General features: G+C 36.8%; 1 protein-coding gene across 1 annotated transcript; it reads right to left on the bottom strand.

Annotated features, from left to right (window-relative positions):
* Positions 1-5373: 5373 nt before the first annotated feature.
* Positions 5374-22327, bottom strand: Mpp6 (M-phase phosphoprotein 6). Its single transcript, XM_081740857.1, has 3 exons — positions 21780-22327; positions 10437-10537; positions 5374-6012 (listed from the first exon to the last, which is right to left on the bottom strand). Exons 1-3 carry the CDS (start codon positions 21831-21833, stop codon positions 5685-5687), a joined length of 483 nt encoding a protein of 160 aa, XP_081596983.1. The 5' UTR covers positions 21834-22327; the 3' UTR covers positions 5374-5684.
* Between the last annotated feature and the right edge of the window lie 1657 nt (positions 22328-23984).

Here is a 23984-nt window from a genome sequence, read left to right as displayed (position 1 = left end):
CACAATTACAAAGTACAAAATTACATTAGCTATAAATTTCTATACGAATTAAGTTACCTACAATATTGCGATAAAGGTACAATATCTGCAATTAGCAATAAATGTTCTAGTATATCATATTGTTGCTTTTTCACTTCAGATATCAGATTGAGCTCACCTAACCTAACCTAAACCACTGACTGATCTCATTTTAGGCAGAGCAAATAAAATCTAAGAACGACAAGAGAAATGATAAATTTAGAGCATCCGACGTTTCTTTCTCCATTCATACATTAATCAAGAAAACTATGATGGATTTTAGTTCAACATCAGTCAAGTGAATTAGTTCCTTAATACTATAACTTACCTTGATTGTAATGGGTATTCACGCAAAATAAATAAATAAATAAACAAATAAATAAATAAAGAGCGAAAAGAAGGTCAATTCAACATCTTTTACTTTGTTGAAGTTAGGATTGCACTGAAAAAGTGTCATCTTCTGTGATATTGTAGAATTTTAGGATAATACGGGAAAGATAAAAATATTAATAAAAGTTTTCTAAAAGTCAAGCACCCACACCCCCCTTAAATTTTTGAACGCCCCCCCCCCCTCTGATTTTGAAATTTTGGCTGAAACCCTGGATATAGGATGTCCGAAAACTATTATTTCTGAATCAACCCTATGAAGTAACTATGCAGATGTATTACATACGGATTTCTTACTAGAGCTTCAACCAAAAGAAAGCAGAAAATGGCCCCTTCTGCAGGATCCTGTTTTCGCTAGTTATCTAATTTATCTAGTGCTAAACATCCGGTACAGCCCATCAAACGCAACATCCGCCTACATGGCACACGTTCAAGGAAGTGGTGTGTTGTCAACGCATCCGTTTCCAGAAGTCTTGATTTCTGGCTTTCTAGACAGGAGTTCGCTTCCTCTTAATTCAGGTAGTTTCCCAATTGCCTCATGATACTGGCGTTAACTCCGAATCCGGATTTCTGCGATTTTGCTATTCTTTGATATATATATATTTCAAGCAATATAATTCACCAATACAATACAATTCAGTAATGTAATTAATAATAAAGACAAGTATTGGAATATATTTGACTTTTTTTTTTTTTTTTTTAACAGAAAGATAAACAGTAAATTCTGAACAGTTAGTTATAAAAGGAAAACTTCTTCTAATAATTGTCCACGAGGTAATGTACCTAAAATGGAAGCCACATTTCCTCGCTGAACTGCTATGATGATACGTTGTATCAGAAAAGTAGTAACCCGCTTGTCACCAGTAAGGTGTGCAATACGTTTGCCTAAATCTTTGATGAAACTGAACCCTTCGAGGCCCCAAATGCCGCTCGATTCAATGGCTACGGCACGAACATGTATCTATCGAGCAGATCTTTATATTTCTTTCTTTTCTCGCATTCTCTGCGGGCTGCAATAGCTCCTTCTCGAGATGAAGAAAGAGTGAGATTAGATGACGCGAAAGTGTCAGAGCAGGTTGGTACCAGCGTCATGCCATCTGGTCTTTTGCCATGAGATCTGTTACACCCCACAGGTTCACGAACAGATGATATATATATATATATATATATATATATATATATATATATAGAGAGAGAGAGAGAGAGAGAGAGAGAGAGAGAGAGAGAGAAATGAGTCGAATTGAAAACACTGTCCTGTTTATTAAGACAGTTAAAAAGACGTATATATGTCAGAATTGTCGGTTTTTGTAGCATATAAATACGTGATGGGAGCTATTACAATTAATCATATATGCAATTTTATCTTTTGATGATGTGAAGACAAAAGTAGTAAAATAGTTATTATTCATTTTCTTTGATATTGTATGCATTCCTGGAATACAAGTTCCTATATCAATATATTTATTTATTCCGCACGTTGTTCTTTGAAATTAAAATATATATATTTTAAAAAATAGTATTTAAATAAAATTGCTTTTCTCGTTGCCGTGTTTTTGGATGGCATAAGGGGTTCAGTGCTGCAAGGAGTCTATATAAATTGACAATTCCTAGGTCTGTCAGAACAACTGAAATGATTGAGAGTGTTTGAGATATTTCGAATGACCGAATCAGACCTCCTGACCGTGAAAGAGAGCCAAATTTCCTTCCAAACATCACTACAAATACGAAATCTTTTAGTTTAACGTCCTACGATTATGTCCTTTAGGTTAAAGGAGATGGATGACTGAGGCAAGTGAATGATGTTAGAAGAATCGGTGGAATGAGAATGTGGGAGTATCCCAAAGAAAACCCACGGACACGATGTTGTCCACAACGAACTTACTTGACCGAGGATCGATCCAAGGACCCCACGCACCAGAGGAACGCAGTCTACCACTAAGCCACCGTGTCCCCTAAAACATCATTGCGAAAGACAAAACATTTTCTTTTCCGCCTTAAAAAAAAAAGCAAATCAAAATAAAGATATTCCTTTTTTTTAATGCGAAGAGTTCACCAGGAATTTGTATCCAGCGGTCAAACTGTCACCGGGGCTCTTTACGTCAAAGTTCTGAAACGACTGTTGCGAAGAATCACACGTGTGAGACCAGAGAATCGGAGTGGCTTCCGCTCTAATGTTTCATTATAGTGACCCAGCATGCAACGTAGTCACTGTTCGTGATCTTTTGGCCCAATAAAATGCGTGTATTTTACCACATCCCACACACTCACCAAACCTTTTTTCTTCTTCCTGTGATTACTTTTTTCCACGAAATTAAAAGCGCTACGCAAGGACTTTTGTTTTAGACGATGTTTCTACCACCAAGAAAAGAATGATGAAGACCTCAGACTACATTACAGATCAGAAATCATTTCGTACTACAAAGCTGCGTGTAAAAGGTTCTACTCTGAGTAAACCAGGTGATCTGATTCCACTTTTTACTCTTTTGTTTTACAAATCAATCTCTTTTCCTAATTACAGTTATTCGTTTTCGTAACATTTTTCCTTCTACAGAGTTCGCCTTGCGAAATATTTTGAAATTAAATACTTCAATTTAACGTCCCACGTTTATGCACTTGAGGCTAAGGGAGACGATGATTAAAGCAAGTGAATGATAATGGAATAATTGGTGGAATGACCCATTACATTCATCATGTATATATGCCTATCGGTTTCCTCTTTGTTATAAATATGATGCTTACTTCTGCTGTATGTAGAAATTTGTTCCTTAATATCTCTCCCGATATTCAGTGCTCAATTTTACATGTAAAATTTCCAGATTCTAGAGACTTTAAACCTAACCCGCACTGTCAAGCCTATGTGAAACACTGTCCAGTGTGGATACATAATGCATTCGGTAATATGCATCCAAGGCATTTTCCAAATAGTTCACGGCGAATAGTATGATGGTACAATAACACTTTCTGTCGTTTAAATCATCAAAAATCTTACCAAATAGAGCACTTGCAGAACAAGAAAATATCATACTTTTTCGTTCAAAACTCAGTAAATGACATACTATTTGACACCAAAGACCTTGAGATTTTGACGCTAGGACAAATCTTAAAGAGTTATTCCATCATATAGAGCAGGGTTGGCATAAACCATGGTTTTTATTTAAAAAAACAAAAACAAAAGGTTTTTTGGTTTAAACCAGGTTTTTTTGGTTTAAATAATTTACTCTATGTATTTATATTAGATATGAACAGAAATGAGTTTGTTTCGCCTTGGTGTTATTATGCAACAACAAGGTTATGCAGGAAGGGGTCACATAAGCTTAAAGCGGAATCCAAACGGCTTCTCGACATACATCCAAGAGAAATTGTCCATTTGGACACGGAACCGGGACTAATTGGTCACAAATGCGATTGCCGACTCACTCACGAAGGACTCCTGATAAAAATGCGTTGTACTGATCTTTACATAGGCTTACTTGTTAATATAATTGTCGAGTCATTTCAGAAGGACAAAAAGATAAACAGTTACACAAGTAAAAACATTATACCAGAATTATATATAAATCGGGAAACTCCCGCCTTAGCCATTGGGAAAACCCTGTTATTACTTTAAATGTATTTGTATGTAAAATTTTAAGGTCAACGTATCATAATCACTACGCCAGAACTGAGGTATTAAATTACAAATTTGGCATGTAGATATCATTCAATAAAATTAAAGTCAAATCCAAGTTGATGTTGGAAGCTACGTAGGCAATTCATAAATTTTGACAATTTCTATAAATATATTTAAACAACCTTAGTTCTTTATGAAACAACAGGCATTGATTTAATAGAAATATATTATTTGGTTTCATTTCGTATGTTTAGGCTTAACATCCTTATGAAATACCAAGGTTACCACGAAGAAGACTTTCGCTTAAAGGGACACCTCGAATCGCTACTTGGTTTACACATGAAAGATGGATTGTGGTTCGAACGAGAATTGAACACGGGAGCCCTTGATTAAAAGGTGAAAAGTAGATAAACGTAATGCGGATGGTTTGATATGTGGAAACGTCACCATGCAGTTCACACGATTTAAAGCATTTTTCGTTTTTTCGGTTTTTTTTTTTTTTGTTTGTTTGTTTGTTTGTTTAAATTACCTTGGTTTAAACCAGCCAACCCTGATATAGAGTAAGTCTTACTAAAACTGGTAATAAGTATTTTTTTAATGCGATCGCTGAATTTTCGGTTATTAGGGGGTGCCTTCTTCCAAACCCTCTTAGCTAATACTTACTTTCGTGCACTTTAGGAAAGTAATGAGGACAAGTTCCAAATTCTGTGGTAAATTAATAATCCTCCTCACTTTGCTGTCACTCCCTCCGCTTCATCATCTCATGCCAGGTCTTAGTTTGCAATATTAAATCAAAAAATATTCACTAACTGAACAATTAATATCGTTTGCCTCTGCTGTTTCATCCTTTTCCTATACGCAATATTCCAGCTGGACCTATCAAGCATCTTACAAAAATGAAATGAAATCTTTAAGTTTTACGTCCCGCAGTTATGCCGGTTAGGCTAAAGGAGACAATGATGATGAGAAATGAATGAAATGGTGGAATGAAGAAAGTGAGAGGAAACGGGAGAAGCCTGAAAAAACCCACGAGCAATGTTTGTCCACCACAAAGTCCCCACTATGAACTATCTTACATTGTATATGGCTTTCCATATAAGTTTATTTATGTTACAAGTTTGAAACTCCCATGCGTGGCCGAGTGGCTAACGCGTACGCTCCAGTGCATGAGGTCCCAGGTTCGATTCCCAATGTATTTGCTTTGGATACAAACGCGAGTTGTGATACGGACTTCTATTTAAACACCAGGTCCCGTCTTATATAGCCTCGTCAATGGAAAGGAACGTTACACATTAATCAACTTCATTAAAGATAATGTGTGCCGTATGTTAAAAGGTTTTAAAAACAAAATTCAAAAATAACAATGCCAAACAAAGAACTATATTTTCCCTGTTGTTCATAGGAACAAAACAACACGAGAAAAAATTAATAAACTGAACAAATATAAAATATAACCAATTTAATTTGAACATGTAATTATAGTAAAAGTAGTTTTAAAATTAAAAAAAAAAAAAGAAAAAACAATAATACAAGTATCACAGAAACTTGTAGGTCACCATATAAAGAACTCCAAATTGTGTCATTATAAACACAATGAAAATTTCTTTTTATCTAAATTGTAAATGAAAAGATAAATATAAGTCATATTCACGTCCACTAACTGTCTGAATTAATCTGCAGGCTTTAGAAACCGTAACTTTTTTTGTTTAGGTCCACCGTTGTTATTTTCACTTTGCCTAATACTATGTTGATTTTGCATTGCTCTTTCCCGCTTTGTCGCAAATTTTTGTGCAACTGTTCCCACTAGAGTACTATATCTGTTGGCCATTTCTTCATCAGATACGCTCTTCTCGTTTCGATCCTTCTCATTTCTTCCTTTCCCTTCTTTTTCTTCCTCCATTAATTTTTCAATTTCAGGATTCATCCCTCTGAAGGACATCCGACCCATGATGAGGTTTTCGCAGGAAACAAAACTAGGTTCTATCACAAACTTGCTCCTAAAAAGAAATAATTAGGTAAAAATATTACACTATTTAATATAGATAAGTTAGTACAGTCAGTACAGTGGATCTGGTTTAAAGAGATGCATTTGTCTGTTTGAAGTTTTGACGTTCTTCATGAGTAGCATGACTATATAAAGATGTGGAACATCGGCTTAAGTTGCAATCCAAACTACATGTTCTTTCATCGAATATCAAATTCACGAATGCATTACTCGTAGTACATATGATAATATGGGTATGCTATAATGTAAAATAATCCCGATAATAATTCATTTAGTAATTTAAACTGGCACAATATTATACAAAGATGTGCAACTAAATTATCAAATCCAACAAAATTTAATTTCGTTTACCCAAACGCATTAATGTAGAAAGAAAAAAAAAATCACGAACATTTCGATCAAAGTTTATACACAATAATTTTTTGCAATACCTTCAGACATAAATCACATTTACACACTGATAATATTGTGTATTGAGTTTTATCTTGTAAAAGCTTCAGTGTTCACACATGCCATTTTAAGCATGACACATGCTACCAATATATGCCCGGTTTAAAGGTTGTCTTTGATATCTAATTACATGCAATTTATTGACAAGACAGCCGGTAATATTTCGTTATATAAACATAAATAAGTTGGTGCCAATATTTTCCACTTCAAATATATCAATATAACAGATTTCAGTTACTCACCACCAATATGCACCGGAAAATCAATTATTTAACTGTATTCAGCACTTCGGCCGAATTTTAAAAGGTACAGAGGATTGACTTTAGAGGAAGCTTCTTTTTAAACAATTGTTTTGAACTGCCCAAAACTGATACTACTACTTCAATATAGTTTATGATGTGTTCACCTGTTTTTGACTTAGGTTTTTTAATGTTGTTTGTAAAGCATACAAAATGTGTACAGGAACAATGAGCAATTCTAAAAGAAAAAAAAAAAAAAAAAAAAACTAAATATTTCAGTGGAAGGAGATAGACGATTAATGAAAGTAAAAGATTATGAAAGGAATTGACGGAACGAAAATGTTGGAGGAAACGGAAGGATCCTGAGAAAACCTGGACAAGATGTTATTCATCGCAAACTCACACGGCTTTAAATCGAACTAGGGATTCTTCATACTATATATATATATATATATATATATAGTAGTTTCATCTTTGAACTGCTCAAGGTAAGTATTTAATTACTCCTCACATGTATAGAGCATAGAAATAATATTTCTTCTTTCATTTATAAATCAGACCGAAAAAGGAACTCGTAAGTACCAAATGTAACCAACAAAATGATTTTTCCTCTATAGATAATGGAAATCTGTTACTTAGAAAATGATCTCTGCACACCAGTTGCATTACGCCAGAGAAGCAATGAAATAAATGAAGTGATATACAAAGAGAGGAAAATGAACTGAACCGAAATTTGAACTCGGGTCTCCGGCTTAACGTGCTGTTGAGTAATCATTGCGCTACCCAGTCCTGTCCCTGAATAATCATACATTCTATCATTCCTGATGTCGGTGCTCAGCTACTCAGACCACATGGACTTTATCATAAGTCCTGTTGTGCTTGAACAACCCAATGTCTCCGTTAGAGATCCGTAGAATGTATAGCTATTCAGAGAGCGGACTCGGGTAACATAGTAGTTACACATCAAAACAGTACGCAATATGTGTGGATTCAAATTTCGGTCTAGTTGTGCATTATTTCACTCTTTGTGTAACATCGAATTCGCACGTATAACATCAGAGAAAATCGGTTATTTCCTCCCAATCATCATAGGTATTCTGAAACGTAGACACCGGGTTGCTATAGCCTATTGGATTGCTCAACTATGATCATTTCCAATGGGAATCCACAAATGGAATCTAATATTAGACTTGAATCAAAACAAACCATATTATTTACTGTCTTAAGCCAGGATTCTAGTCTACTTACTTAGTGCGCAGTTCCTGTCCCCTTCAAAATATATATATGAAAATTAGAAATTAAGGAACTGATATTTAAGGAGTAGATACTTAAAGACTAGTATATCAAGTGAGAAATTATTCATATGCGTACGTTAATTAATATTCGTTCTAAAGAATACACTCTTGGCTTCTTACAGTGCCAAAAAGCAAGTTAAATATAAACCATTGTTGCCACCACGTAGATGATGGGGTGTCGCAACTACTACTGGCACATCATGGGTACGAAATATCTACTACAAGTGATAGTTTTCGTTAAGCTGCCGGGCGCACAAGTTTATATGTAATTTTAAACAAAAACAGAAATTGTTAAATTACCAGCAATAGGTATTACCTAGATCTGGCAACGTAATCCAGCAGATGCTTCGCTTCAACCTTCAAATATAAGCCATAAAAATAGACTTTTTATTTCTACTTACAACTTGCTGTTTTAATCAATAGTTCAAAACACAACGCTGATGAAATAATAATATTATTGATGTAAACTTAAATGAAGTGTATGTTAAGTGATCTAAAAATTTTGGCAGTAACTTACTGTTCATCACTTGGGAATTCGGTTAACTACTGGTGCTTTCCACTGTTGCCCTGTTGTTAGCCTATTGTCACGAAAAACTTCTCTCAATAATAATACAGTTCATGTGCGTTGTACTTTTGACTACCCCTACAGCTTTGCGTTGCGTGATGGCCAGATTTAACGACCAGAATCTGTATGAACGTCTCTCTATTACATTTTTGTGTTGTTTCATCACATGGTAATTGAGTACACCAATGCTCGACCTTCGGTTATCATCACACATCAAATACCACACAAGTACCCAGGAATAACAGCAAGTTTAGAGCGTTGTTACAACATTACCCCAATTTTAACTGTTTTATACGAACGGTTTGAAAAGTCCGTTGGCTGTACCTTCGTCAGAGAGGATAACAGTTCGGAATTCAGTCTGCACCTCCTGCAGTATTCACTGAAATATACAGCAATTGAGCCTACTTTCGATCATGTGGGTCAGTTTTGGCTGCGTCCTGTGCTTAACTGCACTGACTCCCAAAGCTATAATAACTCAAGGTACTCACCTAGTAAGGTTCCCCGCCAATCTTTCTTCCACTCGAAATTTGAGTGGAACACTCGAGACTATTGAATGTGTTTAGTAAATACGCCCTACTGCAAGACATTGTTCTGGGATGATATCAAATATGGCAACAGGGCTGTGTCGTTTTTCCTGCTGAGTGCCGGGACATGTCGGCATTCGCGAAAACAAGCGTGCCGGCACATCCGCCAAACACGCAATAGAACTGGAGCCCTCCTTTCTGTGCTTGGATCTTAGTAGCTATTCGCTGTCACTGGCAAGAAGCTAATAAAATTTAGTTGAGTAAAACCCATTTTAGGCAGCTGCCAGACGTCGTCGCGCACTAATCGCAGAGATTAAATAAACTTGTTAACGCTTACATATCATCTCACTCATTCCTATTTAATGCATAGTGCTAACCGTCCATATTGTGAAGACTATTTTGCCGCTGATTAGAGCTCCTTCGTAGCTAAGTGGTTAGCGTACGCGCCTTTGGTGCGGGAGACCTGGGTTCAAATTCCCGGGGAAGCTCATGTGGTTCGGATTCCACGTTAATCAGTAGGTCCCACCTCACATAGTCTCGCTGTTGAAAGGGACGTTAACTCAAAATCAACTCAACTCAAGTGCCGCTCATTATTCGGCACACTCTAATAAAATGTCCAAAATACTCAGATCTCGGAACAATTTCAGTCAAATTTTACGGAATGATGCGGTGTTTACTATCCGTATTCTCAATTTTATTCGTGAGATTGATACAATTAACGAGCTCTTAAGGTTTCTCTTCTTAGATTTTTCCCGTCATGTGTTACTATTATTGTTATTTTCTGACATTTCTTTGATATATTTACATTTTGTATTTTGTTTTTCGCCCTTTTGTAATTTTTAATTCTTATAGTTTTGAGGTCTTAATGTTTTATTTTGGTGTGCTTTTATTTGAGCTTCACTTTTTTAGAAGTTTTATTTTGGATTTTTAATATGTATTGGCCTTATTATGATTCACAGACAAATAGCCTCGCTTCTAACGCCTCTATTAAACCACATTCATTGATTCATTTATTTATTTGGAAGTAACTTGTTACACGTCTATTATTTCCGATGCTTTATGAACATCCTTCTTCTACCAACATTTTTGGACCACCTAACATGTAATTTAATTGAATTTGAATATGTGTTCTCTGCGCTTTTATCTCTAATAATAATAATTCTTATAAAGCACAAAGCAGCTAGTTATTGTCTCGTTCTAAACGAAACCTGTTTCAGAGGCGAGTTTTTGTCTTAAAGGAAACCCATGACTGGCTGCCTCTGTACATCTTTGTCCAACTACTCCAAGCTGCCAATCATACTTTGTAGACGAACTTTACATAGAGAGACCATCAAGTTTCTTACCCTCCGTGGATCATTTCTTCTGTAATGTCATGTGCAAACATAGCTTGTCGTTCTTCATCTTCTGCTTCTCGTTCTGTTTTTTCTTTGGTCCTTTTCATAAACTGAAACACAAATAGCGATATTAGAAAAAACATGACATATAATTACATTTAAATGTTATATCATATCCTATTTACATTTACTACTTTAAACAAATCCCTGGCTAATTTTCTACGTCAAACTGGCATAAAATACAGATCTACAGTAAACGAATCATACGAATGAAAACGGTAATCATTATTACTAGCGAATATAAAACGTATGGTCATTGGCTTACACACGAATAGAGTTTCAATATATCTTCTGCCTGACACTGCATAAAATACTAAGCTGAATTAAGTGGTCAAAGAAAGCTTGAACAAGACTCGTGTTTAAAACCATTCAAGACTATTTGATGAAAATTAAGTCATTTTTGCCTTGAATTCAACAGTTTCGTTCAAGAGATTTCGTTTCGGTTCTGTTCTAAACAATCCAATTCAAGAGCGTTGAATAGGCCAATCGGCGTCCTAGTTCAGTGCAGAAAAAAGACAAAACAATTATGTTGGCACTGTGGTACAGAGCGACAGTTGTAAAAATGATATATTTTTATGAATATTTTCCGTGTTTATATAATGTTAAAAGTGTTTATTATCATAATAAACAAAAATGAATATCCGATCTGAAAGATATTCCAAGCAATCCTGCTGATACCATATACGATTTATTTAGTTGAGATGTTTGTATGTCCATAAATGATTGTAAAAATATGAAGGAAATGATAGGGGTAAATATTAACTTGAGAATTAACTATACATGAACATCGGTTAGGTTTGTAAAGAAACTCTGATGCAAATATTTATTAGTATCTCCAATAGATAGAAAAAAATAATATTGTCATTGCTATTATGTTCTTCACTTGGTTTCCTGTGTTTTCACAGTTTCTTCTTTACAACGAAGTCTCTTCGATGCCATAGGATAAGTAACATCAAAAGGCACTCAATGCCTCGTGGTACTGATTAACTTTTTTTCTTTTTTTTTTTTTTGAAATGGTTCGCGAATTTTTTCTTGGGTGTCATTCTGTTAGACGTACGCCATATGAAGAATAAAATAAACATCGGAGCACAAGGGGACTTCTACGTAGCACTGTACTCTTTTTAACGCAAGCTAACCTAACTTGTACCTATAAAATGAACTGACAAGTTTTCTAAAATATTTAATGTAATCTATTAAATTCCAAACGCCTGCGGAAAGTTGAGAAAGAAACGCTTATATTATAGTTACTCGCGTGCAATCTGAACTAAACCAATATGTAGTATCACTCTCACCTGTTCGCATATTTTCGATCACTTGTTTTGGACTATCACCTACAATAAATATATAAAACTCGATTCAATACAAGCTCCCTCGTGGCTAAGCGGTTAGGGCACGCGCCTTTCGCGTGGGAGATCCGGGTTCGATTCCTAGTGGGAGCTCATGTGGTTCAGATCCCACGTTAATCAGTAGGTCCACATCTTATCAAATCAAATAAACGATTCAATACCTCTTGACCGTATACAAAGAGTTTCAATTTTATTCGAGACTTTTGTTCAAGTGTTTTGAACAATGTTCCTTTGAACGTGTAAATATGAAACCTTGACTAGTCTTGTTCAAGCTTTCTTTGACCGTGTATAAGTTGCGTTAGTCAAGAGATTTCATTATTTTCAATCTACAGTCGCAGTTCTTTCTTCATTTGGCCTATGAGAAAAAAGAATTTTAGAAACCTTCCTACCTATGCAAACGTAATGATTAAATAAAAGAATACCTTATCTGACAATTGAATTTAAGAACACAATTAAAAACATACATGAAATATGCATGAGTTCCGCAATACTTAAGTATATAACTGTTCATTAATACATCCTGTACAATATTATCTGTTATTATGCCAGTTACGAGAAAAAGTAAATTACAAGTAGTAAAATTTGATCAATGGATATAATCTTTAAAATTACTTTCAATCAATTGTGATGACCAGCGAATCAGTGAAGTAGCAGAAAAATAATTTGAGTGTTATCTTATATATATGCTTTACAACGTAAACATAGTAAAGGGGCAGGACAGATTATATTTAGTAATCACAGTCATAAGCGATACAGACTAAACAGCAAATATAGTTACAAGGAAATGTCTCGACACTGGACTGATTATCGTCCTGATCAACTGAGCTACCGACGAAATGGCCAGTTTGTGTGCGTTCAGGCGCTTTATACTCTTTCGCTGAATTGTGAGTAATTTAGGAAATCGGCAGGTTCAACCAGAATAATAAATGGAATAATTATCTAACATGTGCAAAGCAAACTATTCCAAAATTTATAACGTTGACTACCTAAAAAAAAAAAAAAAAAAAAAAAAAAAAAAAAAAAAAAAAAAACCCTCCAAGATAGGAGTGTGTTCACAGAAAATTCATAACAATTTCCCTGACTGGATTTCCAACTTTTCCCTAGCCTCTACCATCCCCATAACCGCCAACTCTCATCTTTAGTTTTTTACATTATACACACAATGTTAAAAAAAATATTAAGTTACAAATTACAAAATGTATTAATATTATAATGTGTTGACTTATGAAACATTAAAACACTGAAAATAGTATGGTTTGAAAAAAGTTATTTCTTCTGTATAATATGAAGAATGTATTGACATGAATAATTATGATAAGATACACAGTTAGGGGAGAGGGGGGACATTGGTACACGGGGCACATAGGTACGAGGTAGATATTTTTCCACTATGAAGACGTAAATGGACAACAATTTGGTGTTGGCAACATTGGTGACAAACGAACATCGTGAGGCCCAGTTGATAGATGGACGCAGCGTTCTTTTCTCTGTGCAGAAAAAAGCTTGATTTCTTAGAGCGTCTTTGTAAGAAGCACTGAATTTTTGAAAACTTATGTATTGTTGCATGAAAGTATAATTCTTTACAAATAATTTCACTTATGTTCAATTGCAATGCATGGAGTAATTTTTCAGTTATAGGAATTAATGATCCTGAAGTTCGGTTGGGGCACATTAGAACACATGAATGTCGGGTGGATTGGTACGGACCAATGTGCCCCCACTGCTCTGTACCAATCTACTCCTTCCATTTGTAATTATAAGGGTAGACTACACTATGTGCATTTCCCATGTATCACAGTTTTCGTTGTGATTAACATCAAGTAGAAAAAGTTACTAAGAATATAGGCTATCTCATGTGTGATCGCTTGATTTCCGTAACCAAAGCATAAAAATAAATTAACCAAAACAATATGGAAAACTTTCCTATTATTATATTTCCGACTGTCCGGAACTATAGGCATAGCCGATAGGTACATGAACTTTCGAATGGAAAATTGTTTAACCATTTAGAAGCCTCGATAGCAAAAACGTGAAGATTCTTTCCCCCAGGTCATAATATGCGAGTGATTTTAATGGGCACATGTCTAACAAAATCAACCTCAAATAAATATTTGTACATGGACACTAAAAGCCAGCGTGTAGTAAGCGTCATATTTATTCGACTATCAGGAACCTATTTGAAAGTTATTCGGCGAAGTTCTTGAAACTTTAATATTATAACGGTAATCAAGAAAGTTCTGTCGCTGTTTGTGGAGGGCTGTGTTCGATTAGACCTCACCTGTGAGTTGAATGCGAATGGAGATAACGCGAAGGTCAGTTGTTGGTGTGGATATACCCAGCATACTACCTGATTGTAGCAGTTCAGTTACACAGTTAACTTGCTTAAGGACAGAGTAAACATGGGACCTCCACAGAGAGCTCTAAGGGCGGGTATAGTGTACGAGTTCAAACTGGGGTCAAACGCCGCTGTAGCAAGGGAGAAGATATGCCAGGCCTTTTGTGAGAGTGTCGTGACTACGCGGACAGTGCAACGGCGGTTTAACAAATTTAAAAACGGTGACGACACCTGGAAGACACACCATGTGCCAGAAGACCAACTCATGTATAAAATAAACATCTTCCGGTAGCAATTAAGGCGAACAGTGGCCAGACATGTGAGGAACTGAGACTACAATTCAGTGTGAGTGAAGAAACTGTTCGACAGCACCTCCATCAACTTTGGAAGCACTACAAGTCGGGTCGATGGGTTCCACATGATTGGATCCGAGCTAGAATGCTTTCAGAACCTGTGTTTCTTTGCTGTCTTGTCTGAGGAAGGGGAGACATTTCTGGAAGGGTGTTGACATATGATGAGAAGTAGGTTCTTTACGAAGCTTCACGGCGCCGTCATCATTGGTTAGCATCCCACGAACCGGTTCAAAAATACCCAAAACTAGCACTGCACAAAAAGAAGGTCCTCCTGTGTGTTTGGTGGAATGCTCGTGGGATCGTGCATCGGGAACTGTTACCAGCTTGTGAAAGCATCAATGCAATTGTGTACTGTGAGCAGTTGGCTTGTATACAAGAACTCAAAACTCTAGAGCCAGCACATCTGAATCGCAAAGGGGTCCTCCTGTTACAGGACAACGATAAGCCCCACGTGGCTAGAATGACCCGGGACACCATTCTGTGCCTTTTATGGGAAACACATGGCCTTCCAGAGCGTTGGCAGAAGGTTGTCGATGCTGATGGGAGTCTTTTTGATCTTCCAGGTACGTCTTAGGTGACATACCGATGTTCGAAGGTTGTGGATGAAAAAGTGACAAAACTTTCTTGGTTACCTTTATAATAACAAAGCTCCGCCTCCTTTGGAGACAAGGGGGCGCTCGAATCAAAATTATAACATCTTTTCCAGTTAGTAGTTGAGGTATGAAAGATTTCAAAATTTTGTAAACTGTAGGTAGTCCTTGGATTATTTACTTCTACTTTTCCCTGTAGAGACAGAACCTCATTTATACTACGCTTTTAGCTTTGAAAATAGCTTGCGAAACTTTTAAATTTTGAAGAGAACACAAGCAAGCATTGAACTTTTTATTTTATTTTTTAATTTTTTGTAACAGGTTGAACTCGATGTATTGAATTACTAAAGATTCTGACAAATCTTCACATTCTTCTTATGAAACATGTTTTTATTTTGCATTTTTGCTGCTGTAGGTCCCTAAATCTATTGTTAAAATATTTGAGTTTGTGGAAGTTTAAAAGAATATTATATTTCAAAATATTTCATGGAAAAATAAAACAAAAAATTACGTTATCTCTATTATCAAAAAGTCTGTGATATTTCACTTTGCTCGTACCAATCTGCCCCCACATGGGGAAGATTGGTACAGATTGCAGACCTTTCGTAAAATGTAATTTACTCCAGGTAGGACATTAATAGAAATAATATTGTACATTGTAAATGTAGCTAAAGAATCACAGTTTAAGTAGGAACAAAATCATGTTTCTCAAGCTGACGATATGATCTAAAATCTCGGGTAAGTAAAAATCGTACCAATGTCCCGCCCTCTCCAGGGTTTGAAAAAAACCATTAAAAAAAAAAAGCTCAACCCATCTGGGTCCATATGGGTTTTTTCGAAATATTTCGATGTCTTTGGGGTAAAAGTGTTAAAATATGATTTATATTTCAAGAATATCATTGTCACAACTGACAACAATTATCTATTCACTGCTGTTTTGAAAAAAATGGGTGCTTCTACTCTCAAAATTTCAACTTGAAAAACCGAAAATTGCGCTTTGTAGCGTGGATAATAGCTATTTTGAAAAAAAAAAAAAAATGGACGCAATTTTGAAATTTTACGTTGGTATGCCGCCACAATCTATACAGGATATTTAGAGTGGCTCATGCTTGTACCCTGAAAATTTAAACTTGAAAGACCGAAAGTGGTATCCTGAAATATGTGTTGTACACCAGGGGCGGATACAGGACGGCGCGGATAGACTCCAAGTGAGAGGGGGGTTAGAGCTGATGGAGGTGAAGTATTCGTCTAATGATCTAAAGGACGAATGAACAAATGTAGATCGAATCATCCCAGAAGCCTCAGTGACATTCGCCAAATGTTTTTCTGGAAGTTCACTTCCCAATTACTTTGTGCGTTAAATTCAGGAACTTCACTAGCACTTGTTGCAAGACAGTTCTTGCCAAAAAATTAATTTAAAACAATTAAAGATATACGTCATATTTTATAAAGTTAGTGTTTCAAAATGTCTTAAATGAAATTAAATATTTTCCAGCTTAGAATAAATGATTTCGTTGTTGAAGTATTCACTTTCGTTGCTTTGTACGTTCAATTGCGGGAATCTCCCGAGTACTTCTTTTACGACAGTTTTTTTCCTCGAAAATGCAGCTTTCTTTACTGTACAGCGTGGTCCGGAAGTGAGCGTAACCCTAATTGGTGTTTTCTGACGGTTTTAGGATGTTAATGGACATTCTTACCTGGAGATGCTTAATGAGTAGTTGGTGCCTCAAGTGGAAGAAAATGGTATAAAAGAAACTGTTGTGATACAGGAGGATGGAGCCCCAGCGCACTTCGCGATTCACATACTCAATTACCTGAATCAGACATTTCCTAACCGGTGGATTGGAAGAGGTTATGTATCTTCAACTCCCTTTGCCTCGCCTCTAAGAAGTCCCGATCTGACGAAACCAGACAGTACTCTTTGGGTTTCATGAAGCAACAAGAAACACTCGATATCACACAACGCAGGAATTACGAGCAGCTGTGGAACACGCCTTCACCCTCGTGACTCCGGAGTATCTATGCAAAACATCTGCAAGTACTTGGCGCAGAATTCAGCTGTGTTAAGACATGGGTGGTGATCATACCGATGTTTATGACTCTTAAGACTTCAAGGTAATTGTGTAGACTATAACTAACACTATACTGTTGAAACTAAAGGGGGGTACGCCCACTTTCGGACTACCCTATATATCGAAACTTCAACTAGCATGGGCGTCTCTGACAAGGGGACGAGGAGAATGCGTCCCCCCTAATATTTTGAAGTACAAAATATTTTATTCTAATTTAATTTATTTACTAACGATAGAATAACATATAAATAATTATGTTTATTTGGAATATAATATTCAGGCTCTGAAACGATTACAACAGAGTTCTTGATATACCTCAGGGGGTCCGTGGAGGTAAGTAGGAATGTAACAAATGGAATCGAAGATAATTAACAGGTTGGGCTAGGTAGTATCATTTAAATTACTTTCTTTGATGTCCCCCACAAATTTTACATGACAGAGACGCTAGTGTCAACTAGTATGGAATTTTGCTTTGAGCACTTGAAATAGTAAGCGTTACGTAGTCTTCGGAACTCCAAACATTAAGCTTTCAAACTTGACAAGAATTTTTACGCTATTGCTGGTGTCGGTACAGAATGCTTATTTAAAGAGTAGCAACAAATAACTGAACTAAACTGTTGTTGTTGGAGAACCAAATTTGACTGAAGAATATTTGTGTTACCATCAAAGGTAATAAAAAAATAATAGTTTTACTAATGCACTACATATTTATTGACAGTATCGGCACCTATGGCCTTAAACCCGTCAAACATATGAGAGATAACGTCCCTCGGCGTCGCCAAGTCGGCGAGCACACTATTCACGGAAATTACTTTCTAAAATATAAAGTTGCATATTCTACTTCACACAGGCTATAAGCATAATCCATACATTAATTTGCTCTATAATTATCTCAAGCTAAAATAAGGTTTCTTATTCAGAATTTTATAAAAGTCTTATGTTGAAAGATGTTGTATACCTAAAGCGAAAGCATCTCATTCGCCCAAGGAAAGACCAAAATCTGACAAAAATAACTTTCAATGTGATCAACTTAGTTGTACCAACAATATACTAACAAAAAGCTCAAAAAACCAGGTGGGTTTTTCAGTTTTTTTTTTTTTCGGGCTGGGCTCACTTGACAAACTCTCCCCCTCTCTCCTATAAGTTCAAAAAAAAAAAAAAAAGAGAGAGAGAGAGAGAGAGAATCATTTAACAGCACTTCAGACACGCATGTCCTCACGACATGGAACTGCAAAATAAACAAACCCCATATATGAAAATAGTATATTTTTGAAAAAGTCATTCCTTCTCTACAATAATAAGCAGTAGTTAACAACATACACTTTAAAATAAAAGTGTTCCAAATAATAGACTGATTTTATTTTTTATTTTTTTCTAACCCTTCAATTCTTACTTGAACAGCATAGCCTTGAAATTTAAATGAATTACAAGGGTTCGGATTCCACCTTAAATTTGAGGTCCACGTTTCACACAACCTCACTGCTAAAAAAGGCACGCTAAATTCCAACCAACCAAAAATACTGCACCAAAGACATGAGACGATAAAAGTTCATATCATATATTATGACAGTCAGAGAAAATTGCTTCTACTTTATACTATACAGTAGAAATCTTAGGACTAGATGCACTGTAATAAAACCCCTATTTTTACGTGAATATTCGTCATGACGCGCCTTAAATTCACTGCAGGGAATCCTGTCTCTACTGAGTCTTTGTGCAGAATGTCTAGATGCTATTTTGTTGGCTCTAACAAGGATAGAATTCTGTTTTTTGGTGGAAGGGGGAGTGTTAAGTGCTTTGAAAGCTGATTTGCTTTAAAAGTAGTGTGAGTACAGAACAAGACGAGCTTCACTCGAACTGGCGGTACTTATAGTTCGGTTATGTTACTGAGTATTAACACATTTAAATCGAACAACCTTGCACCAAGGCATGAAATGTTTAACTGGTTGCTTTGGAGTTCAACATCAAAGCTTAAAGCGGAAGCAGCTAATAAAATAACGTTCCCCCGGTCCAAGGTGAATATGTTTATCACACACTCAAGAGGAAGTTTGTTGTAAGTTGGTTTCACAAAACCCACACGTAGATTCGTGTTATATGTATTCTTATTGGCTATTTACAATATCTTATAAAATGTTTGAATTGCTGTTGCAGTTTATATTCAGTGACACTTCAGAGAAAATGGACTTCTTCATACGTCGCACTTGATGGGAGGTTTGTTCGTTTTGCTCTCTATTTGGATGCATACTACGTAACAGTAATGAAGTTTGTAATTGACTTCTCTCACGAATTTAGGTGTATGTTAAATTTATTGTTACTTTGACATGCATATGTGTACATGATTTATTCGGATATTGAGACAGTGAGTGCTACTATTTCGTACGTCGATGCTTACTCCGGGAATTTGATTTTTTTCCTGTTTTCCTACTGAAATATACGGTAATTAAGTACATTACTATTCCACTATTTCAACAAGGCTACTTTTAATTCTAATTAGTTAATGGGCACATTTCAATACGGAAGTTCACCCCCAAAAGAACTGAATTGCCCAATTCCATAGTACAGCATGCAGGACAATCTGATTTGTCGACAACATCTTATGGCCAGAACGTGCTGAAAAAATTGTATCTTTTAGTTTTATGTCCTGAAGACTAGAAGAGATTAATATAAATAACTGGTTATGATAAAATTACTGGAATCGGAGTGCGGAAGTAAATGAAAGAAATTCTGAGAAAAGCCATAGACACGAAGTTGCCCACGACAAACTCTCATAGCTTAAGATCGAACCAGGAATCTCTCGCACCGGAACTACCGCTTTGCCACTAAGCCATTGTCTTTTCCTGAAAAAAAAAAACTGTTATCCGCCTGCATGTCATATTAGAGATTAATAAATAAAACGGAAAGACTACGGCGCTGTTCTATTTTAGGCAACCACAGCTTTGTAAAATTTACAGAATATCGAATGTTATTTCAAGGGAAATATATAGCAATCTTACCTCTGACATGCCTAGTACTAAAAACAATTCAAACTGTATGCTCTTAACTACGTAATAGTGCGTAAGGAAGCCACGTTGAACTGAATTCATATGTCAAAGCAATGTGTTAAGCCATGATCCATAACGGAAAAAGTGCCCAACACGTGAGGCAATTACTAATATGAGGAATGCACTGCTTCCACTATCTTCGCCTACACGCATACTGTCACTGACGTGTTTGCTCCTTACAAATCCACTCCCCAAGCCAACTAGCTTTGCCCTACTCATATTCGGTAAAATTCAATTCATGCTTTCTAGCAGCCACCCAGCACAAGATGGTTCGTTGCTTTTGCACTCATTTCTATGACATGTCTGCACGATTCATTTATACCTATAACGGTCAAAGCGTTGTGTGTTGCAGAAGGGGGTCAGAAATAGGGAAAATCAACAGAAGAAACGTAATAATCTAAGAGGGTCTCATTTCGCTCCCAAGCTTAACTTCCGCAGTTGGCGGCCCCGAAAAACAAAATTTACTTGAAAATGAACAGAGTCAGATGAAATGTAAGCATGAGAATAAGCAAAAAGTGAAGGATGGCATTTAGAATCCCCCCAACTCGTTTTAAGGCTCCAGACCTTTTCTGTCTAATTGTGATAAAGGTAGAAATCAAATAGCCCTGCGGGGCTTCTAACCCCTTTCGTTCGCTCAGCTATATTTTCAAAGTAAGTAACGCTGGAGATCTGATATCTGCAAGATTGGAGGAGAAACTAAAAGATACTCAACGTGAATGGTCACCATTAAAGAAAGAACAAAGTAGTAGTAATAGCTACAACGTTGGAAAGAGGCTTATGTGGGTCTTATCCGGGGCCCCATCTGCAGCAGTTTAGCCCAAACATGATTTATTATAACTTACTGTGTATTTTAAAACATAAGTGTCATGAGACTGAATAAGAAAAGCATAGTTCACAATTTCTCAATGAGTTCGTCGGAGCTGGACAGACCCCAAGGTATATTACTGTAAAGTACGAAAACGTAATACTGGGACGGTCACTATCAATAAACTGAACTAATAAGTCTGAACTATATTCTCGTACACATATTATCCTCCCTACGAACCCACTCTCTCACAAGACTAATGCTACACTCCTGCTGTGAATCAAGTAGGTAGCATACTAGCTTTCAGTGACCACCTTGCTTAAGTTAGTTTGTATTTCTTATACAATCGTTTCTATGGCGTACGTCAAAGCATGCATTTACACCCGTAAGAGGAAGTATATCAGTTTGTAGGCATAGTATCAATCTGTACATACAAGCAACACGTTTTTTTTCCGGTTTTTTTTAGCGTTATTTGGCACTTGCACCGAAAAACTACATAAATCAAGAATTTATGTACGGTTTCCTAAACTAGGGTAGTACCTAGACTCTTATCTCACATACACACACACACACACACACAAAAAAAAAATACAAGTACTGAGGAACATTCTTGTGTTTAAGTACAAAGGATATTTCCACGATGCGCAAGTACGAGGCATAAAATATAAAATTTTGCAAGCAACAGAAAATATTTTACGTTAAATGATTCTTCTATACTGGTTAATGGCATCGATATCTTTAGATACTTACTTTCATCTCCAGCAAATGCTTCGAAAGTTTTTTCTTCGGGTTGCGGTAAGCCATGATGAACTCCTATTTAAATTGTTTTTCCTTCAGCAGTTCAAAATAAACAGCTTTAAACCGTTAAACTAACTAATTTGTGTTGATCACATTCACTGTAATATTTAACTATTATTTAATTAACATCCAGTTGTAATTCACGCAGATTTTTCGTATGGTAAACGAGACATTTATCCCCTTGTATTCTATAAACAAACCGCCTCAACCATTCCAAAGCACCATCTTCTTCTTCTTCTTCTTCTGCAGTTGAATAATACAATAGCGAAAATCGCTCTACCGTCAATTATAGACGGTGTTATTAAAAGAAACAGATGATATACCAGGAAATTGGAATATGAGCGAGTGGCGAGGTATGTTTTAAGGGCTTGACGCCGTCGGAAAATTCATTGCTGACATTCCCTAGTCCACCATTTAGGATAAGGGGAATGGACAATAGAGAAACGCATTGAGGGAGAGGGATCAGGTTGAGAGTGTGATACTGCCTGGGAAAGGCGAGAACAGAAAGCAGTGTAAAGATAAAGAGGATCACTGGACGAGGGAGAGAAATGATCAAAGCAGGAAGAATAAAGGGACCAATCGAGGTTAGTAGAATATGGGTGACCTATAGGGGAGCCGGGAGGAAAGGGAGGAGAAGTAGAGTTATGTAAAATGATGGGGAAGTGATCACTGCTGTAGGGGTCGGAAGAAACAGTCCATGTAAGGTGGCTAGAGTAAGCAGGAGAACAAAGGGTGAGATCAGGAGCGGTAGGAAGTTCGCGGGAACGGGGAAGACGTGTAGGAGTACAGGGTAAGGTGGGAAGTAGGCGATACAGGGCAGAGTCAGCGGGGTTGAAAAAAGGAGCCCCCAGAACGGGTGGTCGCAATTTACGTCACCACCTACAATCAAGGGAGGGAAAAGGAAATTAAAAAGATAGAGCTAGAGATGATCAGGAAGGTAAACGTAAGGGGGAATATAAAAGTTAACCCGGCTCAGAGAGTGAATGGTGACCATTTGACGTTGAACTTCTGAGTATTGGATGGGAGGAGTGTGTAGAACGTAAGGTAAAGAATTATGAATGCCGAGAGAGAGTCCCCCTCGACCGTCTGGGCGAACATCATGAAGCCAATGGTAGGAAGGGGTGTTAAAACGGTAGGAATCTGTAAGCCAGGTTTCTTGGAGTAAGAGAAAAGACGGATGGAATAGAGATACGAGGTTATGTAAGACATACATTTTACTGCGAGAACTCCTCATGTTCCATTGTGAGAGATTAAAAAAGCGTGAACCAGATGATGTTATAGTGAATGTGATTGTAATAGCTTGAATATGGTCATGCAAGATTTATAGTCGGTAGGAGAAAATTTATGTTGAGATTTTTCTAAAATAGAAAGGATAAAAGAAACAGCGGAGGAAAAAGAAGGAATAGGATCTGCCGCATGCGATGGTTTCTGAAAAGCTGTGACGGTGCTGGGAAGGGAAGAAAATGCTAAAGGGGATGGTTCAATTGGAAGAGATGGAAGACGGGCAGAAAGAGAAGGCAAAGAGTGAGGACTAAGAGAGCGCTTTTTTCTAACACCGGAAGGGGAAGAGGGAGAATGAGAAGTGGAAGGCCGAGAGATAACAGCTGAATATGAAAAGGAAGCAGAGGTAGGGATAGCGGACGGAGTAAAGCTAGAAGTGCAAGAGAGGACGAAGTAGATTGAGGAGGTGGATCTCCCTTTAAGGAGCGTTGTGCAGGTGTCGTGGTTAAATAGCATAGTTTAGCATCGGTATAGAATAGATGTTCTGTAGCCATCAGGGTATTAATTTGAATTTGTATGAGACGTTCAGGACACTGAGGGAAGGTAGCCACGTGGTCACCAGCACAGTGCTTGCACTTGGGAGGTGCAGAGCAGGAGGAAGAGGAGTGGCCGAGAAGGCCGCACGTAACATAAGATGGATTACCACGGCAGGTTTGCTTAAAATGGCCGTAAAATAGGCAATTAGTACATTGCTTTAGTCTCGGGTTATATGTTTCAACGGGAAGGTGAAAATAGAAACGGGTACAATTGGAGGGGAGAGTGTTGGCATCGAAAGTAACTACGATTGTTCCAGTGGGGATGGGAGAGGATAGAGAATCTGTAACAGAAGGGGAGAATGGGAGGTTGGAGGTAAAGAAGAGTCAGATGTAGGGGGAA

Source organism: Thermobia domestica, chromosome 2 (assembly GCF_964235325.1).
Source record: "Thermobia domestica chromosome 2, izTheDome1.hap1.1, whole genome shotgun sequence".
Classification (NCBI taxonomy): domain Eukaryota; kingdom Metazoa; phylum Arthropoda; class Insecta; order Zygentoma; family Lepismatidae; genus Thermobia; species Thermobia domestica.
This window is presented reverse-complemented; position numbering and strand designations above follow the sequence as displayed.